The sequence below is a fragment of the Danio rerio genome, chromosome 7 (genome assembly GCF_049306965.1).
Source record: "Danio rerio strain Tuebingen ecotype United States chromosome 7, GRCz12tu, whole genome shotgun sequence".
Classification (NCBI taxonomy): domain Eukaryota; kingdom Metazoa; phylum Chordata; class Actinopteri; order Cypriniformes; family Danionidae; genus Danio; species Danio rerio.
The window spans coordinates 74,915,494-74,939,170 of record NC_133182.1 but is presented as its reverse complement, the minus strand read 5'-3'; the positions used below and the strand labels follow the sequence as shown (position 1 = coordinate 74,939,170).

Sequence of the window (23,677 nt, the reverse complement as noted above, 5' to 3'; positions counted from 1 at the left end):
CATCATTTAATACAGTGTAAATTCACTAATGTTGATCCTGGACCATCATCATCATTTAATACAGTGTAAATTCACTAATGTTGATCCTGGACCATCATCATCATTTAATACAGTGTAAATTCATTAATGTTGATCCTGGACCATCTTCATCATTTAATACAGTGTAAATTCATTAATGTTGATCCTGGACCATCATCATCATTTAATACAGTGTAAATTCCTTAATGTTGATCCTGGACCATCTTCATCATTTAATACAGTGTAAATTCACTAATGTTGATCCTGGACCATCTTCATCATTTAATACAGTGTAAATTCACTAGTGTTGATCCTGGACCATCTTCATCATTTAATACAGTGTAAATTCACTAATGTTGATCCTGGACCATCTTCATCATTTAATACAGTGTAAATTCACTAGTGTTGATCCTGGACCATCTTCATCATTTAATACAGTGTAAATTCATTATTTTTTTATCATGGATCATCATCATTTATTCATACATTTTTATTCGGGTTGGCTTAATGCCTTTATTAATCTGGGGTCACCACAGTAGATTGAATCGCCAACTTTTCCAGCATATGTGTAACGCAGCAGATGCCCTTCCAGCTGCAACCCATTTCTGGTAAACATCCATACACATGTATGGGTTCATTTCGCTGTGGCCACCCCAGATTAATAAAGGCACTAAGCCGAAGGAAAATGAATGAAATGTGATTTTTTTCACTTAATAAATGACTTTTATTTAAAAAATGACGTTTTATACAAATAAAATTTACACTGAAATTTAGAGTAGTGAGGCCAGAGGCATTTAAAAGACTAACCCCCCCCTAAACTTTAATCCTTTATGATTGTTCCTGTTGCTTTTAACTCTGCCCTACTTTGTTGCTTCTTGTAAGTCTGAACAACTTAGTGTAAAGCAAGGATATTTTTATCTTACAGGCAGTAAAGCGGTTTAGCTGTCTCGAGGCCCAACAAAACTTATAAAAGTAACTGCTCGACATTGCCCTCTATTGATATTCTGCACAACATAAAAAGTAAGGTCAAATAGTTTCAAATTCATTAAAACAAAAATAATAATTTTAAATTCGTAATATAAACGTCCTAAAACCAATATAAAATCAATACAACAATACATTGCCCTCCTATTATGTTATACAAAAGATAAAAAGGAAAATACAGCAATATTGTAAAACATTTCTGATGTGATTTTGTAAAAAAAAAAAATAAACAGCTGTGTATATACAGAAATGAAATTCGCTAATTTTGTTTGAAATAAAAATACATATATACAAAATATAATATTATACATTTAACAGGCCCAAAGCCAGCCAGGTATAAGAGGTGGTTTTTAAAAATGTGGACCTTTTCGCAGTTATTCACCTCATTTACAATGCATGAGATTTAAATACTGTATTTTAGAAACATTAAAAGCACTATTTTAGCTGGATTAGCTTGTTAGATTGTCGACATAATGACACATTTAATGTACCAAAAATATTTCCTACAGATTTATAATAAAGAAAAATGAATAAATACCTTTTTTAAAAAGACAAATTTATTACATCTAAAATCATTAGAAAAAAATGGGAATTTGTTAAAGTTTTAAATCAAAAACTGTAGCCTTAGCCTACACAATGGCCAGAACATTCAACTGTACTCAATCAGAGTTTGGCTATTTGAATAATAAAAAAATAAAACATAATAATAATAATAATAATAGAGCTTCACAATTTTTTAGCCTCTCTTGTAAAAAAAAAGTACATTTGGTTTGATTGAAAATTCATGGATAACAAAAATAGCCAAATTAGTTTTCAAATAAATTTTAATATAGGATTTTGCTTGGTGTTAAAGCCTTTTCAATGGATTAATTTCACTATTTATGATGGCATAGCACTCAAATTATGACAAATGAGTTCATGCATGGTCTTTCGAACCACCCAAATCCTAACCTGGCTACGGGCCTGTTTACGTTTTACATATTTCATGTGTGCAAATTACAGATTATAACTAGATATTATATTACATATTCATTCATTTTCTTTTCGGCTTGGTCCCTTTACTATTCTGGGGTCGCCACAGCGGAATGAACCGACAACTTATCCAGCACATGTTTTACATCCATACACACTCATTCAAACTTATACACTACTAACAATTTAGCCTACCCAATTCACCTGTACCGTATGTCTTTGGACTGTGGGGGAAAACCAGAGCTAAATTGTAAATATATATTTTTTATATACACAATTGTGCCGTCGAACTGTTGTATAAACGCAATATCACACAAGTAGCAGTGCGATATGGCAGTATATCAGCACTGGTGGGAGGCGTGCGTTGGCGTCCCACCTATGCTAATATACAGCCATATCGCACTGCTACGAGTGTGATATTACGTTTTTACAACAGTTTGACGGCACAATTGTGTATATAAGTAAGAAAATCAAACACGGAGTGCCTAAAAGCCCTTTTCAGCCGTTTCAGGAACTACTTTCTTCCGCCATTTATTCACATCTGCAGCTGACGTCAGAACAGTAGAAGCCGTTACTAATTCACCAACATTACTTTAGAGCTAGTGCTTGAATGACTCTCTATAGCGTAATGTATAAAGTGAAGATAAAACAACAGATTTTGCTCACACTTTAAGATTAAAAATGTCCTTATACATAATTGTTGAAATCTATACAAAAGAGAGAGATCGACTTAGAATATCGCTTACCAGTTTAATAATGATTTGATCAGATGTCGTTAGAAAACATGCAGTTTTAACGTTAATCTTCTAAGCAAGGGCTTATTATGCGGCCCTGGTGCCATCTTGTGGCAACGTCAACCGTTTTTGACTGATGAACACCAACGCACTGTACAAATATTTAAAAAAAGGCACTATCCTTATAATTAAACTGCATAGTTGCAACCTAAACAACTACATTCTCGATTTAAAAAGCCCCAAAAGTACATCCTTCAGTCCAATAGCAGGAATATATATTTGTCAAACTGTAGAGCGTCCTCTTCTTGTATGTGGGCGGAGTAATACACTAAGGTGAAGAGGACTTTGTGTGCTGTTACTGGCAAAATATCAGCCAATCAGATTCAAGAACAGACAGAATATAATGAGATATAATGTTATATATTTAAATGTTAAATATTTACTGCATGTAAATGCAACTAGAATTTAATCAAATTACAAAACAATCATTATCGAGGTATTTTATGTACATTATACATATTATACATATAAAACCTTATTTTAATGTATATAACCTAAATGGAAATATATAACGTATTTAAAATATCATATGATCATTTTATATCCGTAATATAACTTATACACGCCTTAAATAAAAATATATAGGCCACATTTTATGTAACGTTATTCTTTTTAAAAAGCTATACATTTAGATATTGCTGTTATCAAGATTATCAGCTAGATATTAAATTATTAAGTCATATTACACTGTAGCATGTAATCATCATAGATTTATTATACGTTTATAAGCTTTAACAATAATAAAAACGTAATAAAAACCCAAATGTTTGTGATGTGCGTGAAGAGCGAACCGCGGATCAGCGGCTCCTACCTGACGTCATCAGCGCGCGCCGCTGGGCTTCAGTCTGCTGGCCTCTGGAATGGGCAGAAATCACCAGCCCACATTTCACCATTGATTTATTTGACGAGCTCCAGCGAGAAGTGTGTATGTTCGCCCGTCGTGGACACGATGCTATGCGGAGGTGAGTGTTTCGGTGGCGAGGCGGCCGTGTGCGGGCGGAGGAGCGGCTGTTTTGAGTGTGTGGGAAGCCCGATTAGCCCGTTAGCGGCGGTCCAGTGTGAAATCCCAGCCTCTCATTTACTCCTGCTTTACTTTCAAACACGCTTCAGCAAGGAAAGTGAGGCTTGAATTAATGAACAGGAAGCGCGGAAGTTTTTTGTACATAACGAACGAGTTTGTTTACCGTCTTGGATGTGTGGCTAGTGAAGTTAAAAGCTTTAATAGCTGCTGGCTAACGCTTGAGTCTTAAGGGGGAAAACATCTCAAGTGTGTTTTACTTGCGCCACGATTCACTTCAGCGCGATGTCATTGCTAAAATCGACACACAAACTCTTGAATTTACGTCATTGCGTTTTTAAATGTGTCTGTTCATTAAAATGCATTATTTTAGTTGTTGTTTGTTTCAGGTTAGTCGTGATTCGTGTCATAAGGGCGAAGTTTCCGTTTCATGAAGACTCACTTTTTCATACGTGATTCAGTGCTTCAGTTGTGAAATTGGGGATACTTTACTTTTATTGTGTGCTCTGAGGTTCTGCTAGACAAAAACTAATATCTAACACTGATATGCAGTATATAATTGCAATATACATAGTAGCATATCTCTAAAGTCTCAAAAAATGTTATAAAGGAAAATATAAATTTATTTACATACACAATACATTTATCTTTATGCCTGCAAAATATCTATCTATCTATACCACACTAAACTGAGCCTCAACTCTGAAAACTGGACTGAAACAGTTTCAATTTACTAGAACTAATATGTTAAACTGCTTTGATACACAATCTACATTGTAAAAGTGCTATAGAAATAAACATGAATTGTGTGTGTGTGTGTGTGTGTATATATATATATATGTATGTATATATATATATATATATATATATATATATATATATATATATATATATATTATTTATTTATTTATTTATTTATAGGACATGGGCCGGTATACGATTCTGACAGTAAGATAACCTTAGATAAAAATATCACGGTGTTGTGATTACTGCTCTAAAATATATTCTTTTTAAATGTCTGGGTAAAAAAAATCCTTTTGAAAAAAATATATTTAAAAAAAAATATTTATAATATTTTGGAGCAGTAAACGTGTCAAGCTAAATAATAAAAATGAGTTATCGACTTCCTCTTCCAAAAACACAGATTTCTTTGTAATTTAAAATGCAATCTTTGGATATTTTTCTGCTGGACATACTGTTATCCTAAAAAACGAACAAAAAAAATCTTGCATATAACTTGTATCGTATTACTGAAAATTTTGGCGGTTTTAAAACCTTGATTTCTCTAAACCGTGGTATACCTTGAAAACGGTTATCGACCCATGCCTTATATATATATATATATATATATATATATATATATATATATATTTTTTTTTTTTTTTTCTAGGATTATATATATATATATATATATATATATATATATATATATATATATATATATATATATATATATATATATATATATATATATATATATAGTTTCTAATCTAGTTCTATAAAATGTCCTGGTAAGTGGGCAGGACATTTCCACTTGCTTAAAGCATGCGTATCAGAAATGTAACTGGTTAACTGGAAATCATTTTCTAGGATTTTTTTTTTCTTACTAAATGCATTATAAAGTCTGTCTTGAATTCGTAGCTTCTATAAAAGCCTATCGTAGATCCATAACTGGATTGAGTTTAGTGTGAAAAAGACATTTTAATGAGGGAATGGAACTTTACAAAGGCTTTAAGACCCTCAAAATACATTTCCCCCTTATTATATAGAAATACAGCTATTTAAAATGTGTATATGAGTGTTTTTGGACCCCATTTAAAAAAGGTTAGCATTTTTATCGTATATTAACGTACAAAATCATATCTAATTTATGTATTAATTTGTTTGCGGTTTTTAATTGTATGTTTTATTGACCACATGTTATTGCCTTGAAAATGGCCATTGATGCTGACATGCTGATATATGATATATGGACCTCATATCTTTTTTTTTTTAGGACTGAATTGCATGCATATGTGCACATTTATTAAAGCAAAATTAAGCATTTATTTAGCTTTAAAACTTTTCAGAGTAAGATTTATGTTTTTTAGATGTTGTTTTGCTTAAATATATAGATTTAGTAAACGTAAACATGCACGGTGCATTTAGCATGAAAAAATATGTTTTAATGGGGGAATTGAACTTTACAAATGATTTAAGACCCACAAAATACTATTTCCCCTTATTATATATGAAGAAAAGTTGGCATTTAAAATATGTATAAATGTTTTTAGACCCCATTTAAAAATGTTTAATTCTATATTTATATTAAAACATATCTAATTTCTTGATTCAGTTGTTTGTGATTTTTAATTGTATATTTTAATAATGAGATGTTTTTGCCATGACAATAGCAGTTGCTGACATGGTATTAAAGAAAAATATTTGATATGGACCTCATCTCTCTCTTCTTTTCAGGGCTGAATTGCATGCATATGTGCACATTTATAAAAGCAAAATACATTTATTTAGCTTTAAAACTTTTCAGAGTAAGATTTATGTAGTTTAGACGTTGTTTTGCTTAAATATGTAAATTTAATAGTGAACGTAAACATGCACAGAGCATTCAAGTTGTTTTGGGTGTGGTTTGTGTGTAATTTCTCTTTTTATTAATTAAAGTACAGTAATAACATGATGCTAACTTCATGACAATCCAGACTTAATTCACATTTGCTAATTCATCTGAATTAATAAAGTTTCTGATCAGATACAGCATGGTTTTAGTCATGCCTGTTTTAAAGATCTCAGATTCACCAAGTGCAAACGGACCTGTAATGTAAATATTATACACCAATTCTAAGCGCATTATTATGAGAGCATGGCCAGAAATGCCTCAGGCTTTCACTTCTGTGCTTGAATGTGCATTTTCTCTCTCTTTATTGGATCTGCTGTGTCTGAATCACAGAAGCATCATGCGCACAATACGGTTAGCCAGGAAGAAATGTATTTTAAGTGCTTTATCTTTCAGGCATAATTATATTAAGCATTACGGCTGTTGCTGTGCTTGGTTTTTGTTTTGAAGTTTGCTCTGTCAGATACGAGGTTAAGTGATGTTAGAAATAACATCGGTAGTCAATATATTTAAAAGCTATATATTAATATTAGTAAAGATAATTATTTATTTATTAAATAAAGTACAATGCACATTAATAATACATGAATTTGATCATATTAGCCTAATTTTCACTTGTAAATATGATTGAATTGTTTAAAAATTGAAATGTTCACTTCACTGTTGATAATGTAAATGTAAAGAGCTTTGATAATGTTCGTTCTTATTAAGCATTTATATTTTAGTCAGCTGATCTTGCTTAGTATCCTCAGCATTGTATTTAGGTCAAACTGGAAGGTATATATTTGTGGATTTCCTGGGTAATTTCCAGTGGGTTTTTAGAAAAATAGCTTTTGATTCTCGAGTAAAACAAGGCCTGTGGTTTGCAGTTACTCAGACACTTCCACATTATGGTCTACAACATAAATCACGCACACAGTCATACCTTAAAAATACCACGTCGTCACTTTTTTTATGGACTAGTTCTGTGATTTTCAACTTTGTAATGTTTCAAAATAAGATTAATAAGAATAAGGTTACAAACTAGTGTTTTGCAGTAGTGTATGGTAAAAAAAAATCTGAATTGAATCAAACTTTTCTCATTGTTAAAGGTGCAGAAGGGGATTGTCTTCAGAAACATGTGTTGTTGTGCTGGTTGAAAGTCTTCCCAGTCCAATAGTAATGATTACGTAAATTACCTAAATGCGTTTATATGTATTTTTATATACTGAGCAAGGCATAAAACTAAAAATATGTTCATCCAGTTAAATATTGTTGGGCTGACATCTCTCATAATTCTGATAAGTAGCTCAAACTGTCTGTCAGCAACTGATTTGGGCTTTTGTGCATCTCTTTTCACGCATATCCGACATTAGCCCGTGTATAAGCGCAAAGCATTCACCACATGTGCACACGAGACAGTCACGGTAAAATCAAATGCTAAATTGAAACTTTTTAAAATTCTGAATCAATATTGGAGTTAGTTTTGCACGCTGGAGGAAGGACGACACCTGTTAGACAGGTAATGTTCTGTTTTAAAACTATTTTAGTCAGGCTAAGCTTACGTTAGATTGTGTTGGTTTATGAATGGGTTACATGCACAGACGTGTTCTTCAGCCACTGAAATCTTCCGGTGTAAGATTTTCAGTTTCATAAGGTCCTTTTACAGCATCGATAATTTAGATTTTTATTTAGTTTACCAATAAAACATCAGTAACTAGCGCTATTTCGCCTAGCCTGCTTTATTGAGCTGAAGTTGTTTTTAATATTTAAATTGGTTCATTTTTTAAACAATCACAGCCTTCCTATTGACCTTATACTAAAAAGCGGACCTGCGGCTTTTTTCGCAATTGTTTTAAAACTTCCGATTCAGTCGCCTATGGAAGAAATGACTAGAAATAATAAACAACAGAAAACGGTCAAACTACTTTCTCTACAAACAAATGTGTGTATTACTATACAGACCAAGTAGAATAATATAATAAGAAACTATCAGTTTGCAACATAAAGCAGCGTAACGAGCAGTTTTTAATGTCTAAAAATGAATGTAGGTGAATGAGACCGGAAGTCTCGAGCCAAAAAGATTCAAATGGCAGCTCCCGCTCGTCGGCAAAGAATAAGGTGAATACGGTTTACCATGCTACTCTGAATATTCGCTCGGAAATAGCATGCAAGTGTAGCTGAGTAATAAGTTTAATTCCTGCACGCCGCCGGCCAAACATTGACTACATTTCTAACTGGCGAATGACACAAACTAGTGGGTTGTCTGCTGTCGTGTCGTGGTATGCGTGTTTGCCATTTCAGGAGGCGTGGCTTTGAAACACAGTCCCTCCCCTGCATTCCAAAGATAATATGCTAAGCGGGTAGCATTTTGGCATATCACCTACTGCACCTTTAACATTTAAAATGCATCCTAGACACTGACGTTAATAAACTAATGATGGACAGCTGCTTCTCACTCAGGGCTGTTCATGCTGATGAGGGAGAGACTGGCTGCGTCCGAAACCGCCTACTAATCTGTAGGTACTGCGTTTGAATTTAAACGTACTTCTCGGCCGTTAGAAAAGTGCGTTCTATGTAGTATGAATGTGAAAAGTATGAATGGAATTCGGACGTACTACATCCGCCATTTTGTCATGGTCACATGACCTACCTGCGTCAAGTGCGTCGGTTCACTTCCATTCATGAACTCTTTAGCAGGGCATCATGGGATAGCGCAGCGTGCATGGGATGCGCACTCCAGAATCTCGCCGGAAGTAGTACGTCATCCGGGTACTTCTCGCATACTGATTTTCAAATTCTATGAATTCGGACATACTACTCGGCTCGCATTCTGATTTTAGCGTACTATATAGTATGGAAGTATGCGGTTTTGGACACAGACATTGTCACTATTTCACTGGGTGGGGCTTTCCCCCCTCTGAATGTTTCTCTTTGTACATTTTGAAGTGTTTCTGCAGACGGTTTTTATCAAGTGTGTTTTCTAAAAATATTTAAGATATTTTACCATTAGAAGCTGGTTATATTCACTACACAACTGTTTAAATACCTTATAAAAAATTATTGTGCAATGGGTCCATTTTAACTTGGCCAGTACGAAGAGCACAAGTCTGTACAAGATTAACTTTAAATTGGTTGTTCATGCCTGATTTCTTTGTGCATTCAGGTAAGGTGATGGAAGAGGCCAGCAGGATTCCAGTGGTGCTAATTCAGCGGCTGTCAGGCTCCGTCCCATCATCAGTTCAGTAACGGCGCCAGTTCTCATCCCGAATCATCATGAAGCCAGTTCACGAGCGCAACCAGGAGTGCCTCCCTCCCAAGAAGCGAGACCTCCCTGTTAACAACAACAACAACAACACCTCCATTAACACCAACAGCAACAGCAGCAGTAGCATCAGTGGCGGAGCGGGAGGCAGTGGCATTGGGCCTGGAGGAGCAGGAGGAGGTGGTGAGGACGCTCCGTCTTCACAAAGCTCTGGAGCAAATGCAGAATCCCAAAGCAGCGAGTGGGTGCGAGCACAGACAGGGGTGCATTATGGAGTGGAGAGTGCCGAGGGTCTCGTCGGGCTGCCTGTAGATCAGTATAGCATGCTTTATAAAGTAGCTCTGCCAACTGGCACCTACTCGCCAACCAGTCTGCATCCCGTTCTGACCCATGCCTACACCGTTCCCTCCCCGATGCTGCAGCACACCAGCGTCCCCTACCCTCCCACGTTCCCACATTCCTCCCTGCAATTTGTCAACCCTCCATACCCAACAGCGGTCCCTTACGCCGTGCCTCCGGGATTTGTTCCTAGTTCCCTGATACCACCTCAGTCTGGCATTTCGCAACCACATTTGGTTCCATATCCATCAGTTATTCAGGAAGGAGTGGTTTCGTCCCAACCGCAGCCGCAGGTGTCATCCCATGCATACACCAAAATGTTAGCACCTCTGGTTCTTTCCTCTGAGCAAGCTGCAACGCAAGTGCCAATCGGGACTGTAGGGATGCTCCCGACTGGAGAGCTCAGCCCGAGAGGCGTGCCTGTGTTTTACCACCCCGCCGTCAGAGGTGTGCAATCGCATAGCAGCTCCCTGGAGCAGGACCGGGAGGTGAATGGAGGAGACCGAGACCACGGCGGCAGGGAGAGTCATCAAGATGCAGTTTATTCGGCTAGAAGTGTGCGGCTGATGCAGACGACTGTGCTGGAGCCCCAGCAGGACAAGAGCTTGAAGAGCCGCAGGCCGGAGGGGAGAATGTCTCCTGGACAGAGCAGCACACCTGACACTGATCTCGAGGTAGGCTTATGTCAAGATCAGATTTTTTCATTGTGATTGTCAACCTCAGTGTTTCCCCGACCCTGTTCATGCAGCCACACCAACAGTACATATTTTGGATGTTTCCTTTACCTGATAAATTAACTTCAGGTTTTGGAGTCTCCTATGTTCTGATGAGTTGATTCAGGTGTTTGATGAGGGAGAGAGGTTGAAAATGTGTACCGCTGGTGTGCCTTCGGTAACAGGGTTGGGGAAACACTGGTCTACCTGAATAGGGTATATGCACAGCTAGTGTTTTTTCCCTCTACCGATACACCTCTGAAAGGTCTGTCAGGGGTGTCCACACTCAGTCCTGGAAGGCCAGTGTCCTGGTGAGTTTAGCTCACATCACAAGTTGGTTGGGTGATGTTGACCAATTTGGCATCGAATGATGTCTAATGGGGCGAGGCAGTGGCGCTGTAGGTAGTGCTGTCGTCTAACAGCAAGAAGGTCGCTGGGCTGCTGGTTCGAACCTCTGCTCAGTTGGCGTTTCTGTGTGGAGTTTGCATGTTCTCCCTGCCTTCGCGTGGGTTTCCTCCGGGTGCTCCGGTTTCCCCCACAGTCCAAAGACATGCGGTATTGGGTAGGCTAAATTGTCCGTAGTGTATGAGTGTGTGTGTGTGGATGTTTCCCAGAGATAGGTTGCAGCTGGCATCCGCTGCGTAAAAAAACTTGCTAGATAAGTTGGCGGTTCATTCCACTGTGGCCACCCTGGATTAATAAAGGGACTAAGCCGACAAGAAAATTAACGAATGATGTCTTATGTGAAACATCGCGATCGTTGTCGTAGGCGGTGGTGAATTATTTTTGAACATTTAATTCATAACAAAATAATAATGTGTAGCCTTAGCCTACCGGTTTAACAACCTGACCCGCATGGTGTTTGTTTCATCCATAACCAAATTACAAATAAATAAAAATAAGTAACACACAAATTACCACCTGTCAGTCACTTTTTTCCGCGGGACCTTGGCATGAATAGGCAGAGTTATCTGTGTTGTTGTAATGACGTCGACAAACTTAGTTGGTAAAAAAGGTGCACAACCAACAGTGTGTGAGGTTTTAGCTGAGATGGCATCGTCTATCGACCCAACCCTAATCAAACACACCTGAACCAGCTAATCAAGCTCTTACTAGATATACTAGAAACCTCCGGGCAGGTGTGTTGAAGTGAGTTAGAGCTAAACTCCGCAGGACAACGGCCCTCCAGGACCACGTTTGCACATCCCGGTCTGTGTGACTATTTTTAATTTCATAAGTTTGCTTTTACAGCATCGATGTTGTAATGTAATTAAAATATAATCAGTTAAATAGACCTGCGTGTTTATTTAGTTAATTGATGCCCAAACTAGGGCCCGCGGGTCAAAGTTGGCTCTTTGTATCCTGTGATTTGGCCCTCCAGAGGGGAAATGATTAAAAAGGGTTGGGGAATGCCTTTAACAGAGATTCTCATTTCTATTTTAATGAAACCTTTTGTTTTATTGTTGAGCTACACAAAAGCAAGCTGAAAATAAAATTAATCAATTAAATGTTGTAAATGAATCAGATTTTTAAAAAATGTACATGCTGTCACCTAACGAATAGGGGACAAAGTAGAAGACATCAGCGTGCTAATCCGGGCAAAGGCAGGTTCAGCATGACTAGTGTATTCTGCATTGAACTCCTGTGTTTTGTAAACGGATTTTGTTATGGTATTATTGTAATAAGTTTGTTAAATTAATATTTATTTTCCAAAAAAAAAAGTAATGGAGTGGTACAGTGGGTAGTGCAGTTGCTACACAGCAAGACTGTCGCTGGTTCGAGCCTTGGCTGGGAGAATTGGCTTTACTTTGGAGTTTCGCCATTAGTAGTAGAAGGCGAGTGCTGAAACTCGTAAAATAAATTTAAAGGCAAAACTCAGCGCTTTTTGTACATTCTGAGACCCACTTTATATCGTACATCAATCAGGCAGTGAAGAACATTGATTTCTAAATACAGTTTACTGCAATCGCTTGAACTGGGTTACTGAAAATTAAAAGATTTTCTGCAAATACCCCTATTAGTTTTCAGTTACGTCTCAAAGTTGTCAACTTTAGGTTGAAGGAAGCCATTGAAACTGAGTTTGTGAAGAGATGTCAATGATTTATTTAATGGACAGTGTTAAGTTAGACTTTTATTAGCATAATAATGTATACATAATGAATTGTATGCCATGTGGTAAACTCAAGCATGTTGGTTTTTGTGCGTCTGATATCTGCAAACACCAATGTGGTTTGTACTAGCGTGTGATGCACACACATGCTTCCATGTTAACCAGATTTCATTCATTTTATGTATGTTTGGAAACCGCAAGAGGGGGGGAGTGATGATGAAAAATGATGAAAGGATTTATTTTTGGTCTCCCTTTTATTATCTCATCATAGCTGAATTGTTAGTGTGTGTACTTTTTGCCAATGTGTCACCCATTTAAAATGAACAGCTTTTGTAAGAAACATATTGAACATCGTTTTGCTTAAACTAAAAAACTGCATAGTTCCCATTTGTTTTAACAACATTTGGCATTTTAAAATCAGAAATTGGGTGAGCGTTGTGTCAAAGTAAAGCCAGACCAAATGGCTATGCTATAAACAATTTGAGAACGGGAAGTTCTTTCAGAAGAAGTGATTACGATATTACCAGAAATGAGCTGTTAATGTGTTTGGCCAGTTTCGATTTCTTATTGACTCTGAACAGCAATTTGACACGTCACAGAAATATTGACGTCAAGAAAGCTGAAAACTGATTAAAAATCCCCCCTCCAAAAGATTATAAATCACATTTTAATCACAAATACTCAACCTCTGTTGTTTTGGTCTGTTCATGCATATTTCCAAATGGTCTTTAATTTTTTTAAATGTTGTTTTCAATGTAATTTCCTTTTTATTATTTTTTTCCTAATATCTTTTTATGCCATCCCCATTTGTTATTATTTATCTCCATTACCTTTTTTTTACTTAAACGCTTTTAGTTAGTTCCATAGAGAATGTTTCTATTTTCGTCTGTAAGAGTTCTGTGTAAAAAAGTTGGAAGTGAGGTAATCATTCTGTACAACCTGACACATTTTATGAAACTGTCTTATCAGGAAGCTTCATGTGGAGTGGGCTAGGGCTGTGCGGATATGCAATAGCATGCTAAATAATGCAATATTAAATATGTTTACATATCGATTACAAATGATGTAATCAATGTATTCACTCACTCATTCATTCATTGATTTATTTTCCTTCAGCTTAGTCCAGGGGCGTCCACACTCAGTCCTGGAGGGCCAGTGTCCTGGAGAGTTTAGCTCCAACCCTAATCAAACACACCTGTACCAGTTAATCATGCTCTTACTGAGTATACTAGAAACTTCCATGCAGATGTGTCGAAGCAAGTTGGAGCTGAAGTCAGAAGGACCCCTGCCCTCCAAGACAGACTCTGGACACCCCTGGTTTAATCCCTTGTTTATCAGGGATCACCACAGCCAACTATTCCAGCATGCGTTTTACACAGCAGTTGCCTTTCCTGCTGCAACCCAGTACTGGGAACCACTCATACACTCTCGCATTCACATACACACACTCATACACTACTGCCAATATAGTTTATTCAATTCACCTATAGCACATGTCTTTGGACTGTGGGGGAAACTGGAGCACCTCGAGTAAACCCACGCCAACACTGCGAGACCATGCGAACTTCAGAAATGCCAACTGACCCAGCCGGGACTCGAACTAGTGACCTTCTTGCTATGAGGCGACAGTGCTAACTGCTGAACCACCATGCCGCAATAACCAACGTATGTTTCATATTATTTCAGGGATAATAAAAACGATAAAGCATCACTACAACTTCTGAAACTGAACAACCATGTTTTACTTTTGCATAAAACAAATCAAACATTTAAATAATGTAAACATTCATTTATTCATTTTCTTTCTGGCTTAGTCCCTTTATTAATCTGGGGTCACCACAGCAGAATGAACCACCGACTTATCCAACATATGTTTTACGCAGCAAATGCCCTTCCAGCCGCAACCCAACACCGGGAAACAATAATGTAAACAAACAAAGAATAAAAAAAATAAACATCACGGCCCCTTTGCTCAATTTTGTATAGATATATCAACCGGATGTGCATATTGAGACATAAGCATTTGTGACATTTTAATAATTTCTTGAAAGTGTGCCTTGTCCTTTGCAGTGTTATTATATTATATTACAGTTATATATATTTACTTATCGGTCTCCTGTTTCATCCCCTTTATTGGATTTTCAGAGTTTTGCCTTTTTTTGAGGCATTTCTGGTGAGTCAGCAGCATCAGTTACACCACTTCCTTCCTTTATTAGCTCTTCTCTGGGTGTGTTGAGGATTGAGTAACTCTGGCTACTACTTCTTAGAACCAACAGAGATTGGTTTTTGATTTATACTGAAATCAGCTGTGACTTTGAGGCTATTCTCACCTTCTATTTATCACTTTCCAGCTTGTGGTGCAAAGCATTTTCCGTCTAGTTTTCATTAATTTCTAACCCCAAGTCTACTAAATTATATGTGATACACGCGTTTCTAAGCCCCCAAAGTTATTAAAGGCCCCCCACCCAAAAATAAAATAAAATAAAAATGATAACGTTTTGACAAAATGCTGGGAGTAGTGAGAATAATCATTTTTTAGTTTTGCTGCCAACAAAAGACTCCTTTTTCTCAAATATTTGTAACCCACCGGTCTTGCTGCACCCAACCTGCCCGGTCTGATTCTTTGCATGGGAATCTAACAATGCTCTAACAAGGAGGCTGAAGACCATGGTCTCATGGGGGCTCGTCCGGGATGGGAGTGAGGTTTAGGGGGGTGAATGTTACGGAGACCAGCTACCAGAAGTGCTATCCAGGTAAACCTCACTTCTCTGACCTCAAAAAAGGTGCATTAGCGACAGACTCTAGCGGCCATGGTCTTTAGCTTCCTTGTTGGAGCAACCGACTCCCATGCAAAAAAAATCACTGGTTCGATCCCAGCTCAAAGCGGGTTGGGTACAGTAGGGCTGGTGGGTTGCACGTCAAATTGTTCACACATTTCTCTAATGCTGTGTTCACACCAGATGCGGAACGCGCGTCAAGCGCGAGTGATTTACATGTTAAGTCAATGCAAATGCGCGAATAGACATCCTGCGGCACTATACGTGCGAATGACACAAATTGTGCGAATGGCGCGGGGCGAATTGGTCGTTTTGCGCGTTTGACACGGTTAACGAGCATTTCGCTCGAATCTCTCGAGTTTGAAAATCTGAACTTCAGCGGACATTCGCGCCGCGTTAACCAATCAGAAGCTTGCTCTTGTGAGGGCGTGATTGTGACGTAGAACCTGTTGTCGTTGTTCCAAGGGAAATCCTCCAGCCTTCACCGACAATAGTTCATCAAACTCGGCTTGGCTCAGTCAGAAGCAACGCTGAAAGCCTCCGTCATCCAGGTTCAGTTTCTGGAGGAGTTTATGAGCTCACAGAGCTGGATGCACCTCTGAAAGAATGTAGTGGACTCAGACACGACCCTAAACGTATCGACGCTGTTTTTCAGTCCTCATAAAGCACATAAACACTGTTATTTTCTTCATAAAATCCATGTTGGCCATTTAGCTATGAAGCTAGAGTCTTCAGGCAGACAGAAGCCCTGCCCAATCCGCGTCTGTTCTGAAGTGAATTTGACACGCAAATGAAGCGAGTAAACTCAAATGTTCACGTGGCTATTTATGCGCAATTTATCCATGCGTTCCACGTCTGGTGTGAACACAGCATAAAGCTGTTCTAAAACTGTCATTGTTTTCGTATTAAAATCATAATTTAATCATCGTTCCGTCTACCGCAAGTATGACCTCCATTTCATAGATTGAGTCCTGTATCAAAAATGCACGCAAGCAACATGGAATATTCATATTTTTACCAAACTGTTACAATTACAAAAATATAGTTATCTATTCCTGACTATTTCAAATGCCTTGGTTTACAGTGCTTAAATAAAATGACACTTTAAATTTGGTTTCTTTTATAGGTCCAGCAGGTGGTTGGACGACTTGCCTCTCCCGTTCACGGCTCAAGCCGCAAGGATGCATCGCACGTTCCTCTGAACCTGTCTCAAAGCTCTCAGAGGAGTCGAGAGACTCAGGGTGAAATCAGAACAGCATATGCATTAAATCCTGCTGAATCCAGAGCTCATCAGCAGCAGATCGTTCAACAAGGCCATGCTGTGATCCTGGCCAACGGGCAGCCTGTTCTTGTACCATTGGATTATCATCACCACCATCAACAACAACAACAACCGCAGCAGCATCATTATCAACCCAATGATGTGGCTTCAGCAGCTATCGTTGCCTCCCCCGCCACATATACAAAAGCAATGGATGCAGCAGCTTGTCTCCCAGAGCGAGCAGTGGCAGAGCCGCCTCCCCAACAGGGTCAGCAGGTGATTTCTGCCCCAGCTCCTGGTGCTTTTCCACAAGCTCCTCTGCTAGCACCCACCGGCCCATCGCACTTCATGAAGGGCGCCATTATCCAGTTGGCGACAGGAGAGCTTAAGCGTGTGGAAGATCTGCAGACTCAGGATTTCGTACGGAGCGCAGAAATGAGCGGCGGTCTAAAGATCGACTCTAGTATGGTGGTAGACATCCGTGCTAGTCAACAGCGTCCCGGCCTAGTGGCACTTCATTTCAATGTAGGGGAGCAGCAGAGCAAAGTGACTATAGATGTCCCCCCTGAACACCCGTTTTTCGTTTACGGACAGGGCTGGTCGTCTTGTAGCCCTGAGCGGACTGCGCAGCTGTATGGTCTCACTTGCCACCATTTGCAAGTGGGTGATGTTTGCGTGTCGGTGACTTTGCAGCAGCAAGCTGCTTCCCAGCAGAAACCACCACAGCAAGTGCAGGCCCGGACTCCCACCAAAGCCAACTCCACATCAGGAGCCACACCTCAGCCTATGGGCCCCCCTGCACCCCAGCACACACCTCGACCACAAAGTCACTTAAAGATCCACAGAGAGAGGGAACATAACAAGGAAGAGCCCATGCAGATTGGAGGATCCCGACACATTGACATGCCCCCCAGACCCAACAGGACTTCAGCAGAGCACACGCATAGCCAGAGCAACTACTATTTGCACACGGAGGGTCATGCTCCTGGAGTGGGAGCCGCGTCCCAGAGGCGATGGTCTGCCCCTGGCTTCCAAAGATACAGCATCAAGAATGAGGATGGAAGATTAGTCTCCGCTGCCACCTCTGGCTCCTCTAGGCCATCGTTTATCCCTCAGGAGGTCAAACTATCCATTGAGGGACGCTCGAATGCCGGCAAGTAGCAGCCAACACAAAAAGAGATTGTCTATGGGAGCGAAGTGTCAGTGGGATTTGAAAGAGGGAGCATGGTTGAAGGGAGAGAGAATGTAGCCTCAGAATGTTTGAGATTTTGCACATATTGGAAGATTCCCCCTACTCTTCGGTTCTGGTCTCGAGTGGAGGACTTGTGCCAGGTTGTAGTCAGCACTCGCAATGATATGCATGGGCAGCTTTATCTGGTAAAATCACGTACCAAAGCCTGCGTTGTCTGCGTGTTCCTGTGGGTGAAACGTCATGTTTGGCAGTGGTCACTTGCGCAAAGAAATCTTGCAGTTCCTCGAGTAGATGTTTATTTCTGAAAGGCCAGGGATAAGAATGGGATACAGCCATAGAATCTTGACAAGCCTTTACAATAATAATAATAATCATATATTTTAAAGAAGGACAAAAGAGGATAGATTGCTTAACATCTTTTTTTTCCCTAAAAGACAGACTCTTTCTCTCTCTGAACGTTAACTGGTTCACTTGTTGTACCGCCAGTCTTTTATTGGCTTAAACCTTAAAACGTGGACAGTTTTTAATACGTCTCTCTCTAGAGATGTGTTTTTCCTCACTTTCCTATACTCTCGTCCTCTCTCTGCCTCTTCTCAGGGTGCTTCTGCTGAGGACTCCTTTCTAGTTCGGAGTTTGAGAACAGTTGCCCAATGTCGTCACATCAATCACTTGATCCAACAATCTTTCTACAATCAGGAACTATTTCCAGATGAAGCCTAGCACGCATCTTAACCATTGCATTAATGACTCCTCAAACCATTAATGGGTTTTAGTTTGATTCTACAGTGGCTCTGAATCTGCATTCCAGTTTCAATGTGATCTCTCCTCATCGACCTATTGGAGTTATCATTTCCAAGTATGGCTGGCCTAGGATAACCACCTCTAAATAGTACCTCATGGTTGGAAGCATCCTTCAGTCTGATTATGAACTTTAAAAAAAAATCCTACATAGTTGTGCCCGTTCCTGGAAGCAACATGTGGTGTCAGCCAAAATCAACCCTGCTTGGGAAGCTGAGACCAAATGTGGAACAGGTTGTAGCCTTTTACGAATGGCTAGTTCCTGTGGAAATGGATTATTGCTCTGAAGCATGCAGGTTTAAATGAAGTCGTCCTATTGGAAGCATTTAGCACACACACACACACACACACAAGCGTAGATTCACTGCTGTCGGGTGTGGACTGACCATGCTCAGTTATTGAAATCAAAGCAATAGTTGTGTCAGAACACATTTCTCATGGTTCTTTCTTTCCCAATATCCCGTACAAGATATATTACTCCTCGTGTTTTGATAATTTTTTTTTTCTATGTGCAGCAGTTGCACTCTGTATGTAGAGACCATTTTAACCTTATCCTGCACTTCTCTTGATTCCTTTTAAGATGATGCAGTTTTACCTATCTTCATTCTAACCGTTACTACAAGAGTTCATTTAAGGCATGCAATTACCCCTAAAACTTCCATTTAGGCACATTTTATTTCTGATTGTTTGTGTTTTCAGAGATGACTGAGCTTTTCTATAACATTGGATTAGGATGTTTTTAGACCCTGGCCCTTACACCACGTCCTAACCAGGTATGATATAATACAACAAGTGAAAAAAAGTCATAAGTTATCTTGTGTCAATTCTAGAGCTGTGGATTTGTTAAATAAATTGAGACGATTCTGAGGTTTTCAGAATACGCCGACATTCTCTCTTGAGTCTAATTGGAGTTTAGTTTTTAACAGCGCTGTATGCTTTACAAAAATTGTATTCTGCTTGCATGCAAATCTTTGCAAATACCACATCAATCGAATATAATCATTAATTAAGTTAGGAAAGGTTCAAGCGAATTTTCAAGTATCTAGTCTAGAACACCACCTGCTGTTTAAAACTAACCTAGAGCGCCATCTGCTGTTTACAAATTAGCCTAGAGTGCCATCTGCTGTTTACAAACTAGCTTAGACTGGCATCTGGTGTTTAAAAACTAGCCTAGAGCGCTATCTGCTGTTTAAAACATGCCTAGAGCACAAATTTGCTGTTCAAAACTAGTCTAGAGCGCCATCTGCTTTTTAAAAGTAGCCTCGAGCACAAATTTGCAGTTGTAAACTATCCTAGAGCGCCATCTGCTGTTTAAAACAAGCCTAGATCGCAAATTTGCTGTTTAAAACTAACCTAGAGCGTCATCTGCTGATAAAAACTAGCTTCGATTACCATCTGCTGTTAAAAAAAGTACCCTAGAGCGCCGTCTACTATTGAAAACTAGCCTAGAGCGGCACCTGCTGTTTAAAAACTAGCCTAGAGCGGCACCTGCAGTTTAAAAGCTAGCCTAGAGCGCCATCTGCTGTTTAAAACTAGCCTAGAGTGCAAATTTGCTGTTCAAAACAATTCTAGAGCGCCATCTGCTGTTAAAAACTAAGCTTGCAATCGATTCAAGACAGAACAGTTATGCAAATCTCAGAATGAATGCAGAATCGATTTCTGGAACAATTTTTCAGCACAGTCTGCACTTTTATTGTATTTCGGTATTTGTTTTTGGGTGGCTCAAACAAGCATTTCATTGGTCACAAACTTTTCCATAGGTTATAAGTTACATTTGGATGAACAAATTTATCGTCACTGGAAACCTATCGCGTAATCCCTGGTTTGGACTGGTGTTAAACCATAAGCTCATCTCTGGAACTAGCTTTATTAATCCCGTTTCTAGTTTGTGCTGAGGTTCCTACTTGGTTTCAGTAGTTGTTGAACTCTTGTACAGTGTTGCGTTCTGTCTCTCTTCTTGGCAATATTACCCACGAGTGATTTTGAAAACTTGTACTGCAGGTCTTGTATTGCACAGATTAGTTCAATTGATTCACACTGACTCTTTAACGGGAATCAGATACGATGTGTTTTAATGTTTGTTTTTTTTCTTTAATAATGAAGGGAAAATGTTTGTGTTGTTTTTGAAGTATTGAGTTTTGTTGGTGGCGATTCGGCTCATGAGAAACTGACAGGCAAGGTTGACACTGTTTACACATTAGCCAAGAGAAAATGCTGCAGTTTCACTTTTCGTAGTTACTGAACATTTTCAGATGGATCGAAATCACGACTTAAGTGCAATTAGACCAAATATCATAAACATTAGGATGTTCATGTTTTATTTCAAAACAGCATTCCAGAAAGAGCCTGACATTCCCACTTTTTAGTTGTTGTTGTTCTCTATGTATAGTTTCTTTTCCCTCAATGTTTTTAATGCCTCTTACTACTTATCAGATGCAATTTGTTTTAAATTTTGGCCCAAGTTCTTTCACAAGACCTTTGATATTTCTGTGTTGTTGGCTCTTGCTGGGCTCTCCGTGTTTGGACTAGATTTTAGTTAAACCGTTTTGGATTCTCTCTGTCACTCAAGGCTTTAAGAGAGGTTTCTTTTAGGTAAAGAAAATAATATATTTTTTTAAGTAAGTGTAGCGCTAGCACTCGACTGCTTACATTTTGACTTCCTTCAGACTGCATCAACCTCAATGATACCACATGTCTTTGCCGATCTCAAACCTCTAATGGAACATTAAAAATTGAGTTCATGGAACTCAAAATATAGGGTTCAATAACCATTTATCCCACTGGATAGTCTTTGTTACCAACAAGTCTGATTTAAATGGAATGAAGAAATGGCCATGTGTGTATCGAGTATAACAGTATTTGGGTTTTGATCAACCTAGACTAGGGTTGTCACGATACTGGAATTGGATACCAATCAGTACTGAGATTTTAAAAACATCCATTTCCCGCTAAAATTTGAGCACATTCTTAATCAGCGCTGATTTGCCAGTGTGTTCACATGCTCAACAGAAATGACTGTGATTGGCTGGAAGGTCATCAATTCACCAAACTCGCTGCTTTTTACTGTTGTGAACACAGATATAGGGACACTGGAGCATTTTAAAGTCACGTCAATCAGCTGGTTGGTCTATAAGCTGAAATACGAATGACCCACAGATGAATCATGGCTTTGAAATGCTCCAGTGTCCCTGTATCTGCGAATACACTCAGTAAACAGCGGTGAGTTTGATGAACTGATGACCTTCACAGCCAATCACAGTCGTTTCTGTTGAGCAAATCAGCGCTGTTTAAAAACGCGCTCAAATGGTAGCGGGAAATGGATGATTTTAAAACCTCATTGATATTGAATTCCAGTATCGTGACAACCCTACCCTAGACTGGTTCAAATCCATTTGTCGCTTGTTTTTATGAAGCATTTCATGAACGTCGTCTGTTAGTATTTTGTTTGGAGACTTCCTGTTCCTTTTTAAAAGGAGTCCCACTTTCATGCTATTTATACTCTGGTGTCAAATCTAGTTCATATTTCTTCCTTCCTCTGTCCCCTTTGTCCCAGATTGTTTCTGTGGCAATTTGGACCCCTTTAAGAGGACACTTTGCTGTTGTTGATGTTGTTCACTTCATTGTGGGAAAGCCAGCCTGGAGTTAAAAGTCCAAAATTGCCATCCAGACAAAAATCTTCCTGACTGGAAGTAGTAACTGCTTTAACCGGCCTATTCTGGACTGCAGGTCTCTAGCCATTCAGGTGGATTTGGTTTGCTCATTTTAAAGCATTTTTAAGGCAAAGTTGGTTGGTCGACAGCTTTGACTGGTTTAAGTTGTTAGGTTGTTCCAGGGAAATAAAATCTATATATATATATATATAAAAACTATTTGTTATACAAATTAGGATCTATTCCATTGTTTTAAGTATTAGGTTTGAATCGAAGCAATACTTGACTCGAATTAGCAGAAAGATACAGCTTTAGCATGAGCTATGCAGAAGAGACTCAATCAGCACCCTATGCTTATTAATGCAGTTTCGACAGTCAACTCTCACCAGTTTATCTGTGGTTTGTTCACATTTCAAGAAGCGTCTGATACCGTTGAGCATTCTATATATTTTTTCTCTTGTAACCCACAGGCTTGGTGACCTTATGGTAGTGGTTAGTTATCTCACTACCTAGTCACATGACTTGAAGCTTATCTAGTGTCACTTGTTTGGTGCTGTATGTTTTTTTTTTCCCGTTAGCAATGGTGCACTGTTCTCAGTCTTCTCAAATGCACTGCCTTACCAGCCGTCTCTCATCGAGATTAAATCTGAATCCGTTGTGGCGGAGACTCTACTGAGTTTGCTTTCATTAAGAACTGAGCTACTACCCTGTGCACTGTAAACAAGAGAAAGTGACGCTATGTTTGTGCCTTCCCGATGTCTTAACTTTACTCTGGTCTGTCTTAAGCTTTGTTCTCTGGGAGATGTGTGTGTGTGTGTCTCCATTTGGCTCATCGTAAACGTGAAACCCTTCTGTGCTGTTGAGGGCTGTCTAAACTTCCACCTTAGTTTTGTGGCATCCCAAATATCTCGATTGGATAAAAGACATAAGCACTGCTGTGATGATCTTTTTTGTTTGTAGGCAAATCTGGAAGTTTGCATCACCCTTATTTGCCCAACAAAACCTCCAATAGGACTTTTTAATTAAATAGTGGATTATCGAAGACCGTAAGCTCTGTGCGCGAACAAAACTGCATTCAGCTTCAGTTTTCCCAATATTAATATAATTTTGAGCCCAGTGCCGCATCTGAGACATTTAGATGGAAGCGTCCCGACAAAGTCTAGCATGTTTAATTTTTTACAGTCACAACTCATTTA

The 23,677-nt window shown here is 38.9% G+C and overlaps 1 protein-coding gene and 1 long non-coding RNA gene across 2 annotated transcripts in view; one reads left to right on the top strand and one right to left on the bottom strand.

The window, feature by feature from the left end:
- Positions 1-3,548: 3,548 nt before the first annotated feature.
- atxn1l (ataxin 1-like) lies at positions 3,549-21,692 on the top strand. Its single transcript, XM_001333745.9, has 3 exons — positions 3,549-3,730; positions 9,543-10,654; positions 16,707-21,692. The coding sequence occupies exons 2-3, from the start codon at positions 9,653-9,655 to the stop codon at positions 18,000-18,002; spliced, it is 2,298 nt and encodes a 765-aa protein (XP_001333781.2). The 5' UTR covers positions 3,549-3,730; positions 9,543-9,652; the 3' UTR covers positions 18,003-21,692.
- LOC141375205 (uncharacterized) overlaps positions 9,624-23,677 on the bottom strand; it is a 29,429-nt gene continuing 15,375 nt past the window's right edge. Inside the window, exon 3 of the long non-coding RNA XR_012382861.1 lies at positions 9,624-9,710. This is a non-coding gene — a long non-coding RNA (uncharacterized lncRNA). The remainder of the gene's footprint in view (positions 9,711-23,677) is intronic.

Coding starts and splice junctions, on each gene's coding strand:
- atxn1l (XM_001333745.9), top strand. CDS start 9,653: ATGAAGCCAGTTCACGAGCGCAACCAGGAGTGCCTCCCTCCCAAGAAG. Junction 10,655..16,706: donor CACCTGACACTGATCTCGAG/GTAGGCTTATGT, acceptor TTTCTTTTATAG/GTCCAGCAGGTGGTTGGACG.